The following is a 21,677-nucleotide window of genomic DNA, read 5'->3' as shown; positions in this document are numbered from 1 at the left end:
GATTTTCAAGGTCGAATGAAATATTCCTAAGGTCTGTTCTCGTTTTCTATTCTTGCGTCTGGTGTTGTTTTGAGAAGACTTTGTATGTCAGGCTTTGTGCTGTTCAGGAGGCACATGCTCGATGCCGGGTGTGTATGCTGAGTGAGCCATGACCTGGTTTAGAGGGAGGCGGAAGAACAGGACCTGGATTGCTCTCACCCATCTGCGTCTATTGTTGGATAAATACTGAGTGAAATGAAATACTATGTGGAATCGTGTGATACTGTTCATACACTCTCTGAGCCTCGTAAGCTCCATTGCCAGTCACTCTATGCCATGGCTCCCCCGCTCAGTCTGGACACAAAAGGTTTCCTTGTGAGGGCACCTCCTGTGTGTAGGCTCCAGTGAAGTGCCTTGGGGTTGTCTCAAACCACTTGTTTTCAGATTCTGCTCTTTTTGGGACTGCCACGCTGTCCTAACACAGTCTTTGCCCACATACTTGAGAAAAATCACATTTAAAGTAACATCTCTTTTTCTCTGAGAACCCTTTTGCTAATAATATAAAACATGATAATTCCTTGTATGAAAGTTATCTTGGTTATAATTTGGAAACATTTTCTTTCTTACATGATTGGTACTCTGGAGACAGAATGTGCGTGAGACAGAAAGGCTTGTGGTGATTTTGATACAGTGAGAGTTCTAAGCCCGTTGTACTGCTTAATACGTTTTAGGACTTTCATTGCTTCTTGTGATTCGGGTCTTATGCTGTATCCTTGTAACTTCTCTAAATACCCTATCTGGTTTTCAGAAATGTCAGCTACTTGGGATTTATTAAGAATTTTTATATTGCTTCTCCTTTTATTAAAAAACAAAATAAAACAGATCATTGTCCCTTGATTAATCTGTACTTCATATGTTTGTGGCTAAATCCCCATAGAAAGTCATCTGGGTTTTCATTTGATTTTGTGGATTGACTTACGTTCTTTTCTCTTCTTTGTAGAATGGACATGGTGGTGGTCAGAGTCAGCAGACTGTAGACAGTAAGTATGGAAGCTACCTCTTCTTGTCATCGCTGGTGGGAACCAACCAGAAAAAGAGCATAACTTACGATGTTCCGGGAAAACAATAGGCCAGGGGCTAATTCTGCAAAAATAGTCCTTTTACCTTTTTTCCAATAGCTACTTCTGATCCATCATTGGCATCATTTCTTTGGCAGGGTTTAAAGTTCAGCTAGAGCTTCCACGTGACCAGGTTGTAGCTGGCAGGGTTAGTAGAAATGGCATAGCCGCAGCAAGGAGCAATGGTCTCATAGTGTTCTGCCCTAGTCACACTGCACCCCGAGTGTAGACTGCAGTATGGATTTGAAGGTACTTTGCTCAGAGGCGCAGGTTCCAAGATGGTTACAGGGCTCTCACTCCAATAATGTGAAGGACTTTTAGAGCAAAAATGAGTGTGCTAGTTCAGGAAAGACATGCTCATTTCCTTCAGGGTCTGACGGACGCATGTGAGGAAGAGGGATAAAATTTTGCTCACTGTAAACACTTGAAAGGAAGTGAGGGGACCCCGCCCCCCAACTCGTACAGCACAGTGGTCACTGAGATGGTGCAGGTGAATCTTCAGTGGTAGTTTCCTTCCTTTGTTCTTGGCTGGCTCATCTGTGATTGTGGATGGTTTCCGTTCACCATTCAGCAAAGTAAATGAGGATCCGCTATTAGGGTGTGGAAGCCAGAAAGACTCCTTTTTCATTTAGGAGTTTCTGGAGGGTGGACATGGGGTTTAACCAGACCAGGAGTGGGCTCAGTTGGAGCTGAAATGACATGTGATTTGCTGGAGTTGGTTTTGGTTTCGCTGGGCTGCCAGAGCTTTTTGGAGATAGTTGGTAGCTCTGAGAACGTTGGCTGTTAGAAGAAGTTCTCATCCCACTAGCTTTGGTGGCAGGCTTCTTTTGTCTAGACGTGGGGTCCAGCATAAATAGAGGTATGCTAGGTTACTGGAGATTTAAAATGAGATATGGAATGTCTGGAAAACAGTGTGCATTTTAGATAGGTTTTTATCTCCCATACTCTCTTCTCCACCCATTTATCTCTCTCTCTCTCTCACACACACACACACACACACACACACGTTCCTTGACAGGCTTTCTGTGCACCTGTTATCAATGTGATCCAAGACCCAGGGAGGTAGCTGGGGTCTGAGTTTTGGGTCAGGGGCGTCTGTGATGTCTTCATCTGGTTGCTGTAAGAACAGGTGCCATATTTGGAATAGACTGTCAGGAGTGTAACGACTGCTCTGAGAACCCACCAGGCTATGTGGTGACCCTGTAGCCGCCTGTGTTTGTTTTTGAATTGCCCTTCCTTTTAGAGACGAGTGTGTTTTCCACTGGGCTCCCAGGGACTCCTGCAGGAAGTGTAGGTTGCTCCTCCTCCCTGACTGGAAAAGACGATGATGCTTTACTTCCAAGCACATATCTGAGTTGTATGTGTGGATATCACTAAAACTGAGTCTTTTCTGCCGCCAGGATTGATTGCATTCACGTTCTTTGGAAAAGCCTACTAAGCGCATTCATGTGCTCTGCGGTTTGTTCCGTTCGGCACACACAAAGCAATGCTGCCTGTGCATTTGAAGGCAGGTCTTGGCCAGCAGGTGTGCATCCGTGCAGAATTGGGGCATGTGTACGATCCACAGTGCACCTGGGCTCTCAGCCCCCGCCTGCCCTCAGTTGGCTGTGAGCTTCCACAAGGTCAGCCTGAGTTGATAGAAGCAGAGACCTAACCCGTGGGGGTCTTGGCCCACCAGTGTTTCCCTGTCCCTTGTTGTGCCTCTTGAGGAACATCTGCCTCGCTTTACAGTCCCACGTGTTGGTCTCTGGGCCTCTCACCTTTGCTGGATGCGGCTCAGGGTCAGGTTCCTCTGGTTGAGAGAAGTTCATCTGCATCACAGGACAGTTTATGATTATAAAGACGTCATTGCCTGCTCTGTTCCTGAGTCCTGTGTATCTGACGGTTGCGTGTCCTTTTGCTAGTCGTGACATGCTTGGGCATTTTCCCTGGGGAATGTAAATTTGTATATGTTTCAGCCGAGCCCAACATGTCACAAGACATTGAGCATATTTCAGATACTCCTGGTTGGTTCCGGAGCTAAACAGATCTGTTTCTTACAGCTACTTCATCTGTTCCAGCTCCAAAGACAACAGATTCTCCCTCCGCCCTCCCATCTGTGGGCTCCCTGCCCAGCACCACCTCCTGCACTACGCTTCTGCCCTCCGCCTCCCAGCACACTGCCACTTTGCCCTCCTTGTCCCAGCCTGGTGACTTGTCCAGCAGCCCCCTCTCTCAGCTTAGCAGGTATGGGGAAAATATGGGTCCAGAATGAGAGGCACACTGCAGCAAAGTCCTGGTTCCCTAATAGGGAGCTCTCCCCAGGAAGAAAACCCACTCGTTGCCCCAGCACGGCATCCTGGCCTTTGTATTAATGCTCTAGCACAGGCTTGGGCTGAGTGGAGTCTCAGAAACACCAGACATGAAAACCTGGCCTGCTTGTAATGCTTCTGCTGTCACACGGCACTGGGGCCCCTGGGAATGGGGTGGAGCCAAGGGGTCACTGCTCCTATCCTTTGACCCTCAGGAGGGGCCCCAAGCCTCGCCTTGCTCTCCTTCAGCTCTGGGCCCATGTCACTGGGCCATGGAGTGAGAATGGTGTTGGGTTTCTGAGCAGGTCTCTGACTTGCACTTGTCATGGCTTCAGAGATCCAGTTACCAGAACAGGGGCTGGGAGCATGGGTGCTGTTTGGTCCTCTGTCTGTGTCTTCTGAGTTGAGGTCACCTCTTTCTTCCTTTAGCCAGGAGCAAAAGCGTTTGATCTGAATTCTGGATTTGATAGGAATTCAGGCTCTGACTCTGGCATGTGGGTTGAATGTAGGAACTTTCTTCCCTCGCACACAGACTTAATGGGGTCTCCAAGGCTGGCAGTGTTCTTAGTGCAATGCTGTTCTTACTTTTACAGTCTAAAGAGCAGATGGTTATAGTTGACTGAAGCTGGCTCTGGAGGTTTCCAGGCCAGGATGTCCCAGATACTCATGGCAAGTGACCCTTTAGATCATTTCTAACCAGGAGAACACCTGAACTGGGCTCCAAGTTGATAAGGAACGATGGGTGTGAAGCAGGGGCTTCCCTGGAGGGGATGGGGCAGGCTTATATCTAGCCCACCGAGACACGTGGGCCCCATGCCTGTGGAGTGGCAGGTGGGGTGGACACGTGGTGCTCTGTTTTGTCTTCTAGTTCACTCTCCAGCCATCAGAGCAGCCTGTCCTCTGCGCACGCAGCACTCTCCTCCAGCACGTCACACACAGTAAGTGTCCTCTGGGCTCCCTCCTCCAGCAGCCTGCCCAGCCAGTAGTCACACGCAGGGGCTTTAGTTTGTGGATTTGACTATCTGAGATAATCTTGAATTGCGTGGCTGTCTCCACCTAGGTACGTGGTTTGAGCTGTTGATTTCCTAGGCACCATGGAGGACGTCTTGCTTCCTAAGTTCATGCCTCCATGGAGGAATTCCTTCTCCAGACCAGATGTGTGATGGGCAGGGCTGTCGGTTGGTGAATTTGTTCCCAAGAATTTGCTGAGCTCCCTGTTTGTTATAGGAGACCTTTCTACCTGGCAGGGTTGGTTTTGTTTTCTGGGCTTGTTGGTTGAGGTATTTGCAGGCTCTTTAGAGGAAAGTAGGCTGCCGGCTCCTTGCTAACTGCAGCTGGGGTTCCGCTCAAAGTCAAGTTTAATCGAGAGCGCTGTTCCTGGGTAGCCCTGTTACTTTGTGAAGGCCGTTGTGGAGAGAATGCCTGAAGTTCTGGAAAAGGGACAGCTCACATGAGGAATACCCGTCCTTTGCCACATGACACGCACATGTCCCTCTCTGAGACTGACAGCCTGGCTCTTGGCCCAGTCAGTGTAGCTGCATTCCGGCCTGTTGGTGGCCGTGGGGACTTTCCTTGTTGTGGTCTTAGGTGTTCTGTGCATCTTTCTTGCGCCGTCTCTGGCTGTCTTCCCCAGCTCAGAGGCAGAGACTTGGGGAAGCTTGATATTGAGGAAGGAAGTCTGGCGTGTGGACACGAAGGATAGACGCACAGTGCGGTGCGGCTAGGAGCCGAAGGGGAACCCTGGATGGCGGTTACTGGAGTGTGGCTCCCCGAGCTGTGAGGTGGGGAGCATGGTTTCCGTGGTGGGGCCAGTCTGGATTGGGGTGGACAGAGGACTGAGCGGTCGTGAGATGGCGAGGAGGCAGGGTGTGGGGAGAGGACTTAGCGAAAAGCCAGGAGAGACTTGAGCATAAAGATTGGTGGGAAGAGGGTGCTGGCGAGAACCCAGTGTCCCTCTCCCGGGAGACAGGAGGCTTCTGGCAGGGCTGGGGGAGATGGGCCCTGAGGCGGGCGGGGGTTAGAGTACAGATGAACAGGGCAGTCAGGTAATTCGGGAAAGGTGTTTCCTCTGAAGAAGAGCTCAGGCCATTTTCCGCAGAATGAGCTGATGGAGCAGGGTCAGTTCTCTCCCTCCCTCAGGATCTGGCTAACCCTGTAGCTTTCAAACTGTAGTTTTCCATGTGAAATCTTACGCATAATTCTTTGTCATAAATACATGGCCACCGTCTTCATAGCCAAGCACAGTGTGGATGCCTCTGCCCTTGGAGGAAGTGCCTGCCCACCTGCGTGTGCCTCCTGTCTGCGGGTGGGAGCCGTAAGCTGTGCCTGTCGTGAGCACTGGGCAGCTGGCCTCCTGTCCCCAGGCACTGGTGTGCTGGGTTCCAGTGCTGTTGCTTGCAGGGCTTAGCTGCGCTCCGTGTCTTAGCAACAGACTTCAGATCAGACACCCGAACGGCCACAGCCAGAATTGCCTTGTCTGGGGATCCCACATTCATCGCTGTGACAGAATTGCCCCGTTGCTCAGACAGTCGTGGCTCAGTAACGAGAGGGTAAGAGAGAAGTACTGTGGAGGCCTGTCTCCGCCAGCTTCCTTCTGCCCCTCTCCCTCCCATTTTCTTCATCCCCTAGAATGCGTTATAACCCATAAAATAGAAAATGCACTCACAGTCACTTTCCCTCTTCCTTTGGCCTTTGTTCTTTTGTTTTTTCCTTAAGATAAAGGGGAGTATTCCATACATAACGTCCTTCAACATCTCCACTTATGTTGAAACATAGAGTTCCTTGTTCTTTTTCCCTAGCTCTACTGCATACATTATTTAATCAGTCCTCCACTGGTGGAACTTGAGGGCCATTTTCAAGTCTGGATACTAAAACGTTGCCTTCGATAACCTTCTAGGTATGTCATTTCGTGCGTGTGGCTGTCTGGAGAGTAAATCCTGGAAGTGGAATCACTAGGTATTTGTTACTTTATACGAGTTGCCAGATTGCTCTGCACAGTGATTTTGACCTGTCCCCTGACCGCTGGCAGTGACTGGGCTGCCCTGTTTCCCCACTGCCTCCTGAAATTGTGTTAGCGAATATTTGTGTTTTTCCAGTGTGTGAATAGGAAAAGGACCTGGCAGGATAGTCTTTAATTGAATGAGGTTGAACATCTTTTCTACGTATCACAAAGCCATTAGATTTTGTTTTCAGTGAGCTGCTTCTGTTGTTTATGCCTTGTCCTGCCGGGTCCTTGGTGTTGATTTCCAGGCACTCTGTACTGGGGAGACTAGTCAGTGGCCCTTGGTGCTGGGAGGTGCAGGTGTTTCTCCTGGGTCTGTCATGTCATTGTTGATTTTTATGTAGTCAGCTACTTCAGTCTCGTCTTTCATAGTCTGTCATAGTGTTTCCCACGTCCAGGCGGTGCAGGGATCTCAGGCTGCTCTCCCGCGCGTCCTCGTGGAAGGCTGGGGGCAGCTGTTCTCCTGGGCCCTTCTCAAGGAGCTGACTGCCAGCCACACTGGATGGATGGAGCACATGGTTTCAGGGGGCGTGGTGTGTTGTTAGGCCAGCCCCTGATCACCCTAACAGATTTGGGAGGTGAGGGCAGAGGCAGGAGCCCTGTCAGGGTCACCTGGAGGCAGGAGAGGCTTGCTGGGTGACTCGAGTTCCCTTCACCACGTCAGGAGCTGGTTCTCTAGCAAACTGCTCTTCGGTGGATGCCCCCGCTCCCCAGACTGCAGAAGGTTCACTTTTTGTCCAGTGGTTAAAAGGTTGAAAAGTCCAGTGACCAGTGACGCCTTGGCACAGTGGTCGGAGCTGTTTCCGATTCTGTGGCGGGTGGTCCTGGGTGGTAAGCCTGCCTCCGTGCAGAGGGCTGTGGAGGGGGTGCCGGGGCTGGCCAGCACGGCCTTCGCCCTCTCCCGGAACTCTCCTTACCCTGGGTCTTTCTCTCTAGGCTGAAGGACAGGAGTCCTGGGACACCCCAGGAGACCATGATTTTTCTTGTCTTCCCCTTGCTGAACTGATTCTGGTTGATAGGGCAGCTTGTGGGGCCGGGACCTGCACAGAGCCATCTGTGTGACAGGAGGCGCCCCTCTCCTGGGGCTCCCTGTTCTTCGACTTCTCCTCCAGGAGTTTCCAGGCTTCCTTGTTCTGGACACGTTCTGGTTGGAGGCTGGTCTGTCTTACAGGGCCATTTCCTCCCACTTCAGGCCTTGCTTTGCCCCAGCAGGTGTGTCTCCTCCCCCAACCCGTCAGCCCTCGAAGGCCTTCCTGGTCCCGTGTCACTGGCTGGAGTTGAATAGCTGGGTAGGATTCTGGCAGGAACTCTGGCTGTTCAGGGCTTTCTGCGGGATTTCACCCTTCCTAGGGCAATCCTGTCCAACAAGCGTAGGGGTGCGCCATACCCTTCTACGCAGGCCCTCGTGGCCTGCAAAGTGTCACCAGGTTCTGGAGCAAAGGCCTCAATTGGCCACTTGTGACTTTCATCAGATCACAGTAGCTAAGAAGCCCAAGAGGGCTCTGACCGGGGCAGTCTGTGGCCCCATGTCAACTCTCCTGAGATGGCCTGCTTTTCTGTGAGGGGACTTCTCACCTCTTATTTGGATGGTCTGTGTTCATTTCTGATTTAAGATTTACCTGGGGTTTCTGTGCCTCGTTTCAGATCCCAAAGCACGAGCAACGTTAAGGAGTTTTAGGAGGGTTTTGGTCATAAAACTCCATTTTAATAGTCCTGATACTCAGGTTATGAGTTGTGTCCCGATGGCCTTGTCTGGCTGCAGTGTGAGGGCCACAGAGCCCCCATGTCGGAGTCTTGAGACTGCAGGCCCCAGTGCCAGGCTGGTTCTCGCACCCCCGTGCTTTGCCCCCAGGTCCATGTGTCCTGGCTTTTTTGTTTTGCCAGCATGCGAGCATGGAGAGCACCCCTTCTCTCCAGTCCTCAGCCACCTTCTCAACAGCAGCCACCTCCGCCTCGAGTGCCGCGTCCTCAGGGCTCAGCCTGCCGAGCAGCGTGAACACAGTGAACAGCCTTTGCCTGGGTGGGACCACCATGAGTGCCCCCAGCAGCAGTACCCGGGCCACACCCTTGGTGACCTCAGGTGTGTGCTTCAGAAACCTTTCCTGCCCACCCCCTACCGCTTGATGGTTCACGCTTCCCAGGGACAATGCCCAGAGGTGCTGCCATGGCCACGAGCATTGGAGATCAGCTAGGGGAGCTCGGCTGACATGGGGATGGGTGAGATTGGTCTTTGGGCAGACTCCCCCTGGGCAGGATTTCTGGCAGCCTTTGTGCTTCCAGCTCCTGTCTTTTCTGTCCTCACTCATCCCTGGAGCCGAGATGACAGGGTGACATGGAGGGGCCAGGGAGCAGCTATTATGGGCTCCTCCTGGCCACTTTGTGTGGCTGCTTGCCCATCAGCCAGTCCTGGCAGTCTGTGGCCAAGCAAACTGTGGTTTGGTGAAACTGCTCAAAGCCCCTTCAACACAGCCCGGCCCACTGCCGGCCTGCCTTCTGTTCTAGGAAGCAGATTCAGTGCAGTGTGACCTTCAGGAGTGGGTGGGCGTGGTGTTGGGGCCAGAACCCTCTGATGTGGAAACAGCCTGGACGTGGTGACACGTGCTCTCTGCCTCCCCCACTTCCTGGCAGGGCCTGTGTGTCTCAGCTGCTCCCTCCCCTCTTGGTCGTGAGGCTTCTGGGGTAGCACAGTGACAGGGAGCTCAGCCCCCGGCCCCACAGGAGCTGAGGAGTCTCACTCTGTTTGATTTTTGCCTTTACAGGCAAAGCACCCCCCAACCTGCCCCAGGGGGTGCCACCCCTGCTGCACAACCAGTACCTCGTGGGCCCCGGAGGACTGCTTCCCGCCTACCCGGTGAGTGTACCAGGGAGCCCCTGACCACTGGCTGCCCTGGCCTCGGGCTGGCACCCAGAAAGGGGGCCTTGGGTTGCTGCCGCTTGGATCCCTGTATTTCTCCCCATCTAGACTCCATCAAGGGAGGGCATCTTCCCACAGCAGCTGAGCCAGCTTTTGGGCCCCACGTGGACTTCTGGGGGATGGTCTGTGGTGTGTGGTCCCTGACACCCTTTCTGGTTCTCACACAGATCTATGGCTACGATGAGCTCCAGATGCTGCAGTCCCGGCTGCCAATGGTAAGTGGGATGTGGCAGGGGGATTCAGGCTCTTTCACATGTCCTTCCTCCCTTGGCCTTGAATGCTACCCTGCCTGGCCCTCAGGTCCTCCCTCAGCACCACAGCTGAGAAAGATGCTTCCTTTCAGTGGTGGTGCCTGGGTGACTATAGCCTGGGCATGTGAGTGTCACATGTTCATCCCTGGGGAACTTGAAGACCACTAGGCCCTGGGGCCCTGGTAGGCAGTGCCCCTACTAAATCTGGGTCCTTCTCTTCCCCCACTCCCCTTCCCCATTTCTTAAAAGAAAACCCATATGACACAAGACGTGGGGTGGGTTACTGCCTCTAGAGTTTTTATAGTCTTCTCCTTTGAAGTGCCATTCGGTGTCTTTGGCATCTAAAGTGGACATTAGTGATGCTTGTGATGGCAGCATTGCTCTTCTGCCCCCAGCTGAGCAGCTGGAGCTGACCGTGGTTAAGGGCCCATCTGGGTCTGGCCTGCCATCTCTGTTTGCAAGCATGCTGGCCCCAGGATCTCCCTGGTTGCTGCAGCCTCACTCTTAGGCCAGGGCTGCCTCTCTATTCTGACCCTTGTGACCAGGAGGAGGCCCTGGGCCTTCCCTGGGGTGGCCCTGTGGCCAGGCCTGCAGTAGTGGAGGGGTGCGGCAGGAGGCGTGCTCCCTGCCCCAGCTGCCTGCGGGCTCCTGCATCACCATTGCCTTCTTAGTCTGACATTGCCCAGACTCCTAATAATTTTCAGCAGCCCACGGCATCTGTCATATTATTGGAGAGTAAAAACCTTCTGGGACATTGGCACCCCTTCACTGGATGTGGTCTTTCCTATTCCCCAAGAAGGGATTTCCTCCCCAGTGGGGTGTCCTTCCTTAGACGACTCCTCGTGAGTGTTGTCCCCTCCTCTGCCTGGCCACAGAGAGCTCAGGGAGCTGCAGGTATCACTCGCACTCCCAGGCCCAGTGGCTGAAGCTCTTGTCTCTCAGGAGAACTCTTCTCCGTCTGCTGACGTATTTCCAGAGGCAGAGCTGCTGGTAGCTGGACGACCCTTCCCCTCTGTGCAAACCAGGAGCCCATCCTACTGCTCCCCAATGGCCTGCTGGACTCGCCAGCCGCTACCCATGTCCCCAGAGGGCTCAGAAAGGATGTTGAAGACATGATGGCAGATTCCTAGAGTGGTTAACAGAACTTAGGGTCTCTGGGGATGTCTGAGCCTTAGGGCTTTGAAGGGGAACTGGAAGTGGCCCGAATCCCCTTAACGCTCATGAGGGAATCTTGCAACCATCTGGTTCAGGAGCCCCAGGCATCAGAGAAATAACATAACATATATAACATAAGACGTGGATATAACATAAGACGTGGTCCTGAGTGAGTCTGCACAGGTCCTGGCCAGAGGCCCCCAGCAGTGGCTCAGTGGGATCCCAGCCCTGAGAGTCATCCTGCCTCTTGTTTCTTTTATCATTTTGTGCCTTGGAAGAAATTCCCTGGGAGCCTGCCTCCTGAGATCCCTTGTTCTCATTTTCCCCTCTGGTGGTGTATTAGCCTTTGGCACTTTTGTGCCTAGTTCCTGGCGTTGGATTTTCTTCTCTTCTGTGAAAGAGCTCCTCCTCCTGGGCTTCTCTAGGCCTGTCCCGAGGTGTGTCTTAGCAGCTTAGTGCTTTCCTAGTCCTGCTGCCTCCTGGGGTTCTGGGCTGAGGATCCTCTGGGTTTCCTGGAGGTTACTTGGAGATACGGGCCGGAGGAGGGTGTAGGGTGGCTGCTTCTGCTTGTGGCCAGGCACTGTTGCCCATGAAGAAAGCAGGACAGCTTTCTCTTGGCTCGGACGCCAGGGTGCAGTGTGTGTCAGACCTCCACTGTGTTCTGCCCTCTTGGCGGCCACACTTCCCGCAGCTCTTGTGCCATGTCCGTGTTGCCAGCACAGAGCGGGTGGGGAGAGGCCAGTTCAGGACCTTACCTGGGGGCCTGCTTGCGCCTCTTCCTATACCTGGCATTGCTGCCCTGATCCCTGTTAACCCTTTTAGGCACCTCCTCTCCTGCTGGCTCCTTTTCAGGTTTCTACCATCCAGTCAACTTTCCTAGCTGCTCTTTAGAATCTCTTACACAGGAAGAGCCAGTCGAGTTGGTTTGGCCTGTGGCATTGGCAGCATCCATCTGCGGTGTGAAATGGATGTGTGAGATTGGGCCTCCAGTAGCTCTGCCTACAGAAGGCTGAGGGATGGGGCAGTGTGTCTGCATGCCCCGTGGCTGCCACACTGCACAACTCCAGTGGGCATCGTTTGCTTTAGGTTCTCTGTGAGAGCTGCCTGCTGGAGGTGTGCGTGTGATGTCCCAGCAGTCCAGTCTGTCCCGGGAGCGCCTGTGCTGCCTGCTGGGTCGGCTGTCCTGGGAGCAGGGCGAGGCCATTCTGCTGATTGAGCCTCCCTGGTCTCTCCTAGGATTACTATGGAATTCCCTTTGCTACGCCCACAGCCCTTGCCAGCCGAGATGGGAGCCTAGCTAATAACCCATATTCAGGTTAGTCTGTTCAGGGGGTGAGGAGTGGGCGGCACGGGCCTGTAGCTGATCCCACGAGTCTGGAAACACAAGCAGAAGGGCTGAGAGAGGCCTGCTATCTTTTCTTTGTTGTGTTGGGAGCCAAACTGTTCCTGTTTGCAGGAGTCAGTCTGGCTTTTTTCCTGGTTGGATAAGGAGCAGTGACTGAAATCAGTGCTCTCTTCTCCTAGGTGATGTCACAAAGTTTGGCCGAGGTGACTCTGCATCCCCTGCGCCCCCCACCACACTGGCTCAGCCCCAGCAGAGCCAGTCCCAGGCCCACCACACAGCCCAGCAGCCCTTCCTGAATCCCGCGCTGCCACCTGGCTACAGCTACACTGGCCTCCCCTACTACCCAGGCGTGCCCAGTGCCTTCCAGTATGGGCCCACCATGTTTGTGAGTATCTGTGGGGCGTGCTGTTCCAGCTCCGGGGAGCAAAAGCAGGGAGGGAGGCGATCCCAGGCAGTCCCCCGTGGCCTTCAGGAATGCTTAGACGGGGGCGGGGGTCCTTCCCATCTGTTTGTAGATCCAGCATATGTTGCACGAAGGAGCACAGGGCCCTTGTGATTGTGCCACCTGCTGCCCGAGGCTAAGCCAGGGGTACCTGGCCCCCCACCCCCGTTCCTCCACTAAGGCCTCTTCTTGCCTCGCCAGGTCCCTCCAGCCTCTGCCAAGCAGCATGGTGTGAGCCTCAGCACCCCCGCCGCCCCTTTCCAGCAGGCTGGTGCTTACGGCCAGCACGGGTACAGCACAGGTGAGGGGCGCTCCCAGCGTGGAGGGCGCAGGAGGACAGGCTCGCCTCGCTCACATGCCTCTTGTCCCTGCCTGCTAGGTTATGATGACCTGACCCAGGGGACAGCCGCGGGAGACTACACCAAGGGTGGCTATGGTGGATCATCGCAGGCCCAAAACAAGTCTGCAGGTTCTGGGCCTGGCAAAGGTAGCGTCTATCCCTCCTCTTCGGACGGAGGCCCCGAGTAGTTTTCTCCTAGCCTGGCTCCTTCCCAGGCATGGCTCCCCCACCGCGCCCTGGAGGCAGGGGAGGCTGGAGCTGGGACCAGCTGCTGTGGGAACAACTGCTTTCCTTCCTAGGAGTGGCCGTGTCTTCAAGCACCACGGGCCTGCCTGACATGCCTGGTTCTGTCTACAACAAGACCCAGGTGAGGGAGGACCACAGTGGCTGGGTAGGGTGGTGGGAGGTGCAGCCCACACTGGCCCTCACCGTTGTCTCTTTGCCCCACAGACTTTTGACAAGCAGGGATTTCATGCAGGGACCCCTCCACCATTCAGCTTGCCCTCAGCCTTGGGCTCCACAGGGCCCCTGGCCCCTGGCGCGGCCCCTGGTTATGCGCCTCCACCGTTCTTGCACATCCTGCCCGCCCACCAGCAGCCTCACTCACAGCTGTTACACCACCACCTTCCGCAGGATGCCCAGGTGAGCCCAGTGACGGAGGCGGCCGCCCTGCCCTGGGCCGGGGCTTCTGCTGCAGCCTTGACAGCCTTCTCTCCTCCTCCTCAGAGTGGCTCGGGTCAGCGCAGCCAGCCCAGCTCCCTGCAGCCCAAGTCTCAAGCCTCCAAACCTGCCTACGGCAACTCTCCATACTGGACAAACTGAACCCTGAAGAGGGGTGGGCTGGGGCAGGGCTTACCCGGGCAGGAGAGAACAAGCGGAGCCCGTTTCTGGGAGCCCAGCGCCCTTTCCTAGAATTCCTGAGACGTGTAACTGTGTCAGCCGAGCCTCTGTGGGGAGCCCGCCTCCCAGACTCGCTATTGTATGTAATGTATTTATGTATGTATTTGTAAATGTGACCCAAGTCCTGGGAGAGGGGGTGCGGCTGCTACTCTCAGCCAGGTCTGCTCCCCTGCTCAAGCCTCTTCTCACTGTAGCAAAATAAGCCCCTGCTCCCCTCTGCCTTCAGGCCTTCTCCATAGCTTGTGGCCAGCGCCCGCTAGGGGTGGTGTCTGGAGGGGCCGGTTTAAGGCAGTTTGGCAGTTGGGGTCAGGTACCAATGAAGAATCACGACTTATCTCGCTCCCTTGTAAACCATTATTTGAGTTTTCTTCCCTGTGTAATTACTTTATGCCCCTCTTTTTTGAGAAACTGGTTCTTTTGTCATTTGTCATGTCCCCCTCCTGCCAAATCTTGATCTGGGAATAGCAGAGATGTCCATCCCCCCTGCCTGACATGAAGTGGCACCTGTTTGTCCTCATATAAAGCAGGGGTTTCTGCTTCTGGTCTGGTCTTTTCCTCAGAGACTTGCCTTCCTCTGGCTGACCGTTTTTAAAATAATCTGAATTTGCACTCAGATGCTCAGCCAGTCAGCTCCCCTTTAAAAAAAAATCAAAGCTTTCACCTCGAGAGCACGTCTCCAAGCAGAGTTGTCCTGAACAAGCGGGCGACTGTTTCAGGGGTTTCTCTTTTGCCCACACTCCACCTAATAAAGTTCTGAGAGCATGCATGGTTTCGGTGTGGTGTGACTAAGGGATGGCTCAGGGCCCAGCCGGCTTCAGTGTGTTCCACGCGGGCTGGACTTCACAGGACTGAAGTGGAGAGCTCATGTGGACAGTCTTTTGACAACAGGGGGCGAGGGCTTACGGTGGTCTGGTGGTATGCTGCTTTGTGGGGCCCCAGCAGTCAGCCTCTAGGGAGTGAGAAGGTAAATGACAGGCTAAGACAGTGACCCTCGGGGCAGGCAGGTACAGACGGTGTTTAAGTTAAGTCTGCTTTCCTTTCATCTCCAAACAGACTTCATGGATGAGGCAGGCTCTCACAGGGCCCTGTCAACAGGAATACCGGGGCAGGGTAATTTCTTTTCCAGACGTCAACTGATTTTAAGATATGGAGCCAAGTAAAATATGTTTGAACAGCTAAACCTCTCTATCCTTTGCTCTTACCAACCAAACACCATCTTGATGGACAGTCAAGGGCTGTGGTGGAACAGCTGACTGCGTCAAGTCGCATTAAGTGGGTAGGTGGGTCCTGGGCTAAATGTCTGCTCTGGAAAGTCCCCACCAACCATTCACCCGGGCCAGGACTCTAGTCCAGCTCCTTCCTCCTGCTCCCAGGCCGCCAGGCAGGGAGGAGCCAGGGCCATCTCCCAACCTGTCTGTGGCACAACTCTGCTCTACCCCAGGAGGCTCAGGGCCTGGAGGCGTAGCCCGAGGCATCTTAGCCTCTCACTTCAGTCCTAAATAACCCCTGCAGACCAGGCTGCAGAAGCAAACAAAGTGAGTGTTGCTTCAAGTATAGGTCAAGCCCATGTGCCACACCCCAGGGGCGACAGTCTTCATCTTTTCTGCTTTTGGCCTCTAAAATCAGTGGTCATTTCATCAGAATGGGACATGTGCTGTTGTTAACCCACAGCTTCTGATCCTGGTTAGGAAAAAGTGTCCACAACTGTAACTAAATAGGGACTTTTATTAAACTGTGTGATCTCCTGCCTGATCCCTGCTATTAAATGCAGCAAGTGACAAAATCCTTGCCTAAGGAGGGCAGTGGAGCCCCCTCCAGCCCCTCACCAAGCTACTTGTATTGGCAGATTGTGCCCTATTTCAGAATTAAGGTCAACAAATGGCTGTGTCTTTTTCTTAAAAGCTAGTAAGATTGGGGATGTTTATTCTGCAGGAGGTGAGTTGAGCAGAATATCACAGAAGGCAAGTCAGCAAGATTTGGCTTTTGTTTTAATTTTTCAGCTGAGTCCTGGGCATAATCTGCAAGAGAACAGTAGAAATACTAAAACCACCTTTTCTTTAACACAAGAAAAAAAGAAGAGGGTCATCCAGTGGGGAAGTAGCAATACAGGTATATTTTATTTCACATTTTATTAGTAGACAGATGGGCAGAAAAAGACAAAATAAACCACTAAAAGGGAAATTCAACACAAAATGCATCCGATAATCTTTTCTCATAAGTTAAACTGAAGAAAAACATCTACAATTTCAGCTAAGAAAACTATTAAAGTCAGGTGTGTCCTGCTGGTTTCAGAATAGTTGAAAATTGCATCTGAATCTTTGTAAATGTAAACCTTTTTTATCAGGATGGGAGGAGTGGAGTTAATTTTCAGTGGAGAACTACACATTTTACGCTTCAATCTCTTACTATGTATGTCCCAAACATAAGGAAACCAGCAAATAAAGAAGCAAATAATTACCAGGGAAGAGGAAAGAAGGAACTACAAAAAAGCTTGGCTAATAGAAAAGAACTCTGGAATGATACGAAATAGAAAAAGGGGGGAAGACTTTGAGAAGCAACAAGAGAATCATGATACTTGACTTTCTCCACCCAGCCTCAAAATACACAGACCTGAAGAGCATCCGGAGACGCCTCCACTGGAATCAAAAGGAATCTAAAAATGCAGGATTTTAGGTTAATGTGAGACCAACTAATCAGCACAACTGTACTCACAAGGTTCTGGCCTGAGCCCGAGATCTCCACTCCAAACAACAGAGGGACATGCTTGTTTTCTCTTGCACGAGGGTGTGTTCTCAGGGCAGCTCTGGAACCAGCATCTGGGTTTTACAGGTTCAGTCTGAGCTATCAGCATGTCTACCTGCTAGCTTATCCACACACCCCAGTCTTTTCTGGAACTGATTGTACTCTCATCAGAGGCAAACCCAGCCCTCAGTAGTCCACCCCAAAGGGCTGAGAGGTACGACCTCCACCTGGCTCTCTGGCTCCCTGAGTCAATGTGCAACAGAGGCCAACAGGGCCGAGCAGCATAGCACCTCCCACAAAGCCAAGGTGCCTGGCCTGCCCTGGGAGAGAAATGCTTTCGCAGTAAAGGGAAAGAAAGCAAGACCAAGCTACTGGCTGTAAACGTGTGTGTGTGTGTGTGTGTGAGTGAGTGAATGAGACAGGGAGTAATCAAAGCATTATGAGAGACTTTGGGCTCCAGAATATCTGCAGGTTATCTGGAAGGATTATTTAAGCATGGGGAGTCAAAAGCTAGTTCCAACATCCTTCTGTCAGAGTTTGCGGTCAGAGTGTTTTGTCACAAAGAGCTGCTCCGTTCTGAGTCCAACTGGAATCACTAGATTCAGGGGTACAAATAGCCCTGGCCCCAAGGGGACTGGCCAGTTTCTGGGGCCAGGCTCGACACTGTCCTGTGTGAACCTTAGCATGTGAAACGTTCCCACTTGGTACTAGACCTAACTTTAGAGGCCAGAGAGCGCTGCTGGGAATGAGCAAATGTTGGGAGAGTTTGAAGAGCGAATGAAAACCCTGAGATCAGAAAGGAAGGAGGAGCTAAGGAAGTAAGCGTCACCTACGCTGTCCTAGGATCCATCCTGCCATCCCTCACCAACCCTTGGTTCTTTCTGAGCTGCGATCTGCCGAAAAGGAGTTGACGCTAGTGTGCAGGAGTCTGAAGTAGGACTGTAGTCGTCTCTGCTGTACTTTCCTTGTGAAGTTTGTCAGTTTACATTGTAACGATTCTCCCCACTGAAGGAACACTGCCCGCCTTATGCACTGGCCCGCTCCATAAGAAACAGACATCACCTCCAAGTTCGCAGTCCCTGGTGGGTGAAGGCTGATGGATCTCAGCACTGATCCAAGTAACACACGATTGAGATGGGCCATCAGAGCGGCAGCCAGTGCCCGGCAGGAAGCTCTAGTGTTGCACAGACACTGCCTGCAGCCGCCCCCTCGGCCCGCCCGAAGAGTCGATGCAGCCAGGGCAAGCGCCATGCACAACTTCTGCGTGCACGCCAAAGAGGACAGTGACAGGAGAGGAAAGTCCAGGTGGCATCCGGTGAGGAAAGCGGGAACTGGTCACTCATGTCTCACATGTATCCACAGTTATCACTGTCGGTATAAGCAGCTCCATGAAAACCAAAATCTTAACACATGCACCTAGTATTAATACTGAGTAATTAAAACTGGCTACATAAAAAAGTCCTCATGGTGAGAGTGTATTCTTGAGGGAGAGGCCATGTTAAATACAGAAAACAGATGTTTTCTCGCCCAGCAGTGGTCACCAGTAGTTTGGACTTTTTCCCCAGCAGCGTGAACCAAAATTGGCATAGTGACTTTTAATTCTTGGCTCCCATCACTAAGACTCCACACACACACTAATCCCCACTCTCTCCCCGCTCCCTGGGGGGATATAACTCTGCCTTTAAAATAAATAGCAATCAAGTGCTCAGTTCTATGTAAAGTATGAATATTTATTTCAGGCTTTAGATCCCAATCGATTTCAAAAAACAAAATCTGATCTCTCTCCTCAGAGCAGCTGAGGCCTCCATGTTAGGACGCTTTCCTGGAGGGTGAGGGGCTCTGTGCCCTTAGGAACACATGTCATCAGGCTCAGCACAAAGTCCCTGATGCCCGCTGGGCCCCAGCCTTAAGAAGGGAAAGAAACAAAATTCACCACCATGGGGCTGAACAAATGCACACACGCTAAGGTAAAGGAGCAGCTAAACCTTGGCAAATTTGCTTTTTTTAAAAAAAGTTTGTTTTGTGGGGTTTTTATGTTTTTTTTTTTTTTTCCATTTTCTTTTGCTAACCAGCATATGCAGCACTTGTGAACTTCCAATGGGCTCTCCGCTTTAAACACATTAACTGTCTCGATGAAAGACTATTTAATTCTTCAGGAATCTAAAACAGACCAAATGTGTTTTGCTGTGAACACTTTGTAGAGACGAAGTGAGGCAGGAGTTTGGGTTTAAAGAAAAAAAAAAAAAAGAATCAATACAGTGATGGAAGGGTAAAGAATGCAAGAATTCAGACATTCTCTGGAGGGTTATTTTCTCTCCATTAAGAGGTCCATAAAAAGGAGCAAACTGAGATCCATAAGGGGAGTCAGCAGGAGCCTCGCGTGTTTCCCTACCCCTGTGAGAGGTTTTGCTGAGGGGCCCCTGCTAGGTCCCCACTCGCTCCCCTCCCTTTGGCCTGAGTCGGCAGGGCAGTACAGGGGCATCGGAGGAGCACGTCACGACTCCTCATTCCCAGAATCATCATCATCATAACAGTCGGCATCTTCCTCCTCCTCATCTTCATCATCGATGTCATCGTCGTACAAGTCGTCATAAAGCAAATCTGAGCTGTTGTCATTGGAAGGCACTTTAGTTTTGATGCAGTATTCCGCCAGGGTTGTGGGGACCTTTACTCCATCCTTTTCTGCTTCAGCTTTAGTGGCTGAAACCTGTTTCCTGAAGGGAGGATAGTGTGTGTAAGTCTCTGTCTTGAAGATGGATTTGTAATTAGCCTTTCTAAATCATCACGATTCCTCAGACTCGGATCAGGTTTCTGAACTCGAGCACCTGCCTGAATGCATCTGACAGACACCCTCTACCACCCAAAGGCTCCCAGCCCCCAGGTCCCATTCTGAAGGACACTTAATAATGACCTTTTGTAGGATGCTGGCTAGCCAGAAATCACCTCGGATTTTTTTTTTTTTTTAAAGATTTTATTTTTTCCCCTTTTCTCCCCAAAGCCCCCCGGTACATAGTTGTATATTCTTCGTTGTGGGTCCTTCGAGTTGTGGCATGTGGGACGCTGCCTCAGCGTGGTCTGATGAGCAGTGCCATGTCCGCGCCCAGAATTCGAACCAACGAAACACTGGGCCGCCTGCAGCGGAGCGCGTGAACTTAACTGCTCGGCCACGGGGCCATCCCCTCAGATTTTTTTAACCTAGTCATGTCACACCAAACTCATAATGCAGCCTCCCCACTCTCCTTAATTCGGTAACCCTCCCGTCTGCACTTACGGTAAAATCTGAACTCCTGCATCATTGACCTGCCAACACTTCGTTCTCACCACCCACTACTGTCTCAAACTCCAAAATGTTCAGGCCACCTGGGTCTTTTTTTAGTACATTGAACACACGTAGTTAATTTTTCTGTGTGAATCAGTTGCTCTTCTAATCTGCACACACATGATTGGCTGCTGCTTGTCACTCCGATCTGGTATGTTACCTTCGAGAAGGCCTGTCCAGCCCCCAATTTAAAGCAGCCATTTCGTCACTCCTTCACATTACCCTTCTTTTACCACTACAGCATTTTCTTCTTTCTATGATCTTCCTCATTTGTTCATTTTTCTGTTGTGCCCCCTCCCTCTGCAAGAAGGTGAACTTCATTAGAGCAGGGACCTCACCTTTCCTAGTCACTTCTATTTCTCCAGTGCCTAGAACACAGGCTGGCACACAGCTGTACAAACCAATGCTGATTGGATGAATGGATGGAAGGGGAAAGTGTCCTTCAACAAACATGAAAATTTGAGCCATCAAGGGACTGGAAAAACTTGAGCTTAAAACATCAAACCACCACTCTCCCTATCTTCCTCTGCTTCCTCTTACACGACCTCCCTCAGTGGCTCTTGCTGCCTTGCCTCACGTCCTAATGCTGTAAGGCTTCCAGGCTGGACTCTTCACCACCACTCCCTTTATGCTAATGGCTCTCACTCACATCATCTGGCTCCAGTTCACACCTTTCTTCTGAGCTCTATACTCCCATCTAAGTCTTCTGGATGTCTCCATCCTGATGTTCCATAGCAATCCTAACCCAGCAAGTCTGCAATTGTCATTTTCCACCTCTTCTCACTAAAAGAGTATCAGTTCCTAAAGTCATAAATCTTACTCCAAAATCCTAGATATTTTCAAATCTGTGTTCTCATTTCCATTGTCACAGACTCAGTTTAGTCTCTTTTCAGCCTCTATGATGGTCCCCTAGTCAATTGTGTTCTTTCAGAACTCAAATATGGGGGCTGGCCCCGTGGCCGAGTGGTTAAGATTGCGCGCTCCGCTGCAGGCGGCCCAGTGTTTCGTTGGTTCGAATCCTGGGCGCAGACATGGCACTGCTCATCAAACCACGCTGAGGCAGCATCCCACATGCCAGAACTAGAAGGACTCACAACGAAAAATATACAACTATGTACTGGGGGGCTTTGGGGAGAAAAAGGAAAAAATAAAATCTTTAAAAAAAAAAAAAAAAAGAACTCAAATATGATTATCCCTTCCCTTCTTATAATCTTTAGTGACAACCCACCACCTCTAAGATTAAGGGCCAAATGCCTTATCGTGACTTCAGTGACTTTTAAGACCTCTCTTAATTTCCCAAATCAGAATTTACACTCAGGCTACTTACAATTCCCTTCATGCCATACTGTTATATACCTGTGTTTTAGCAAACATGTTTCTCCCTGAGGATGCTTTTTCCTTCCCCTCTTTACCTGAAAAAGTGTTGGTTATGAGGCATTCTCTCTCCTAGGAACTCCATGGCATTATATATTCCTCCCACTCTCTTGTTAATATTCTGTAGTTGCACTTATCATATTACATTGTTATTTGTTTGTTTTCAAATGCTTGCTAAGTGTGAGCTCCCTAAGGAGAAAGACCGTGCCTTAATGACCTAGCCAGAGATCTGACATAAAGCTGGCATATAATAAATGTTGGAAGAACGAGATAAAGAATACAAGTACCTTGGGAATATTCATACATTCCTCACTTACTAAATCCTACCTTTCCTTAAGCATCAGGCTCCAAGCATGACTGTTTTATGAAGCATTCCCATCTTTCAATCCTCAGTCCACTCCCACGCCTCTAAATTTCTACAGGTCCTTACTGTTTATACTAATTATCTTCACTCTTTGGTACACACCAGTCACCTAGGTGCTGGTAAAACAAAATATAGACGCCTA

The 21,677-nt window shown here is 51.4% G+C and overlaps 2 protein-coding genes and 1 non-coding gene across 12 annotated transcripts in view; 2 read left to right on the top strand and 1 right to left on the bottom strand.

Moving 5' to 3' along the window:
- Positions 1 to 14,500, top strand: part of UBAP2 (ubiquitin associated protein 2) — a 118,832-nt gene extending 104,332 nt beyond the window's left edge. For 3 of the 9 annotated variants that reach the window (XM_014838477.3, XM_070495901.1, XM_070495902.1), the window contains 13 exons: positions 980 to 1,019; positions 3,140 to 3,323; positions 4,257 to 4,326; positions 8,274 to 8,469; positions 9,149 to 9,240; positions 9,471 to 9,518; positions 11,946 to 12,024; positions 12,234 to 12,439; positions 12,698 to 12,797; positions 12,876 to 12,983; positions 13,136 to 13,203; positions 13,287 to 13,478; positions 13,563 to 14,500. In XM_014838477.3, the coding sequence (XP_014693963.1) occupies positions 980 to 1,019; positions 3,140 to 3,323; positions 4,257 to 4,326; positions 8,274 to 8,469; positions 9,149 to 9,240; positions 9,471 to 9,518; positions 11,946 to 12,024; positions 12,234 to 12,439; positions 12,698 to 12,797; positions 12,876 to 12,983; positions 13,136 to 13,203; positions 13,287 to 13,478; positions 13,563 to 13,658 (1,479 nt within the window). In that variant the 3' untranslated portion in view covers positions 13,659 to 14,500. Of the gene's footprint in view, positions 1 to 979; positions 1,020 to 2,497; positions 2,720 to 3,139; positions 3,324 to 4,256; positions 4,327 to 8,273; positions 8,470 to 9,148; positions 9,241 to 9,470; positions 9,519 to 11,945; positions 12,025 to 12,233; positions 12,440 to 12,697; positions 12,798 to 12,875; positions 12,984 to 13,135; positions 13,204 to 13,286; positions 13,479 to 13,562 lie in introns of all 9 variants that reach the window. The other 6 variants (XM_044756816.2, XM_070495903.1, XM_070495906.1 and 3 more) reach the window with 5 other exon arrangements.
- Positions 2,410 to 2,491, top strand: LOC123280314 (small nucleolar RNA SNORD121A). The gene has a single exon (XR_006519121.1). It is a non-coding gene; the product is annotated as a small nucleolar RNA SNORD121A (small nucleolar RNA).
- Positions 14,501 to 15,828: 1,328 nt separating the features above from the next.
- Positions 15,829 to 21,677, bottom strand: part of UBE2R2 (ubiquitin conjugating enzyme E2 R2) — a 113,909-nt gene continuing 108,060 nt past the window's right edge. For both annotated transcript variants that reach the window (XM_044756821.2, XM_044756822.2), the window contains exon 5: positions 15,829 to 19,192. In XM_044756821.2, coding sequence (XP_044612756.1) covers positions 18,973 to 19,192 — 220 coding nt within the window. In that variant the 3' untranslated portion in view covers positions 15,829 to 18,972. The remainder of the gene's footprint in view (positions 19,193 to 21,677) is intronic.

The sequence above is a fragment of the Equus asinus genome, chromosome 23, assembly GCF_041296235.1.
Source record: "Equus asinus isolate D_3611 breed Donkey chromosome 23, EquAss-T2T_v2, whole genome shotgun sequence".
Lineage (NCBI taxonomy): Eukaryota > Metazoa > Chordata > Mammalia > Perissodactyla > Equidae > Equus > Equus asinus.
This window is presented reverse-complemented; position numbering and strand designations above follow the sequence as displayed.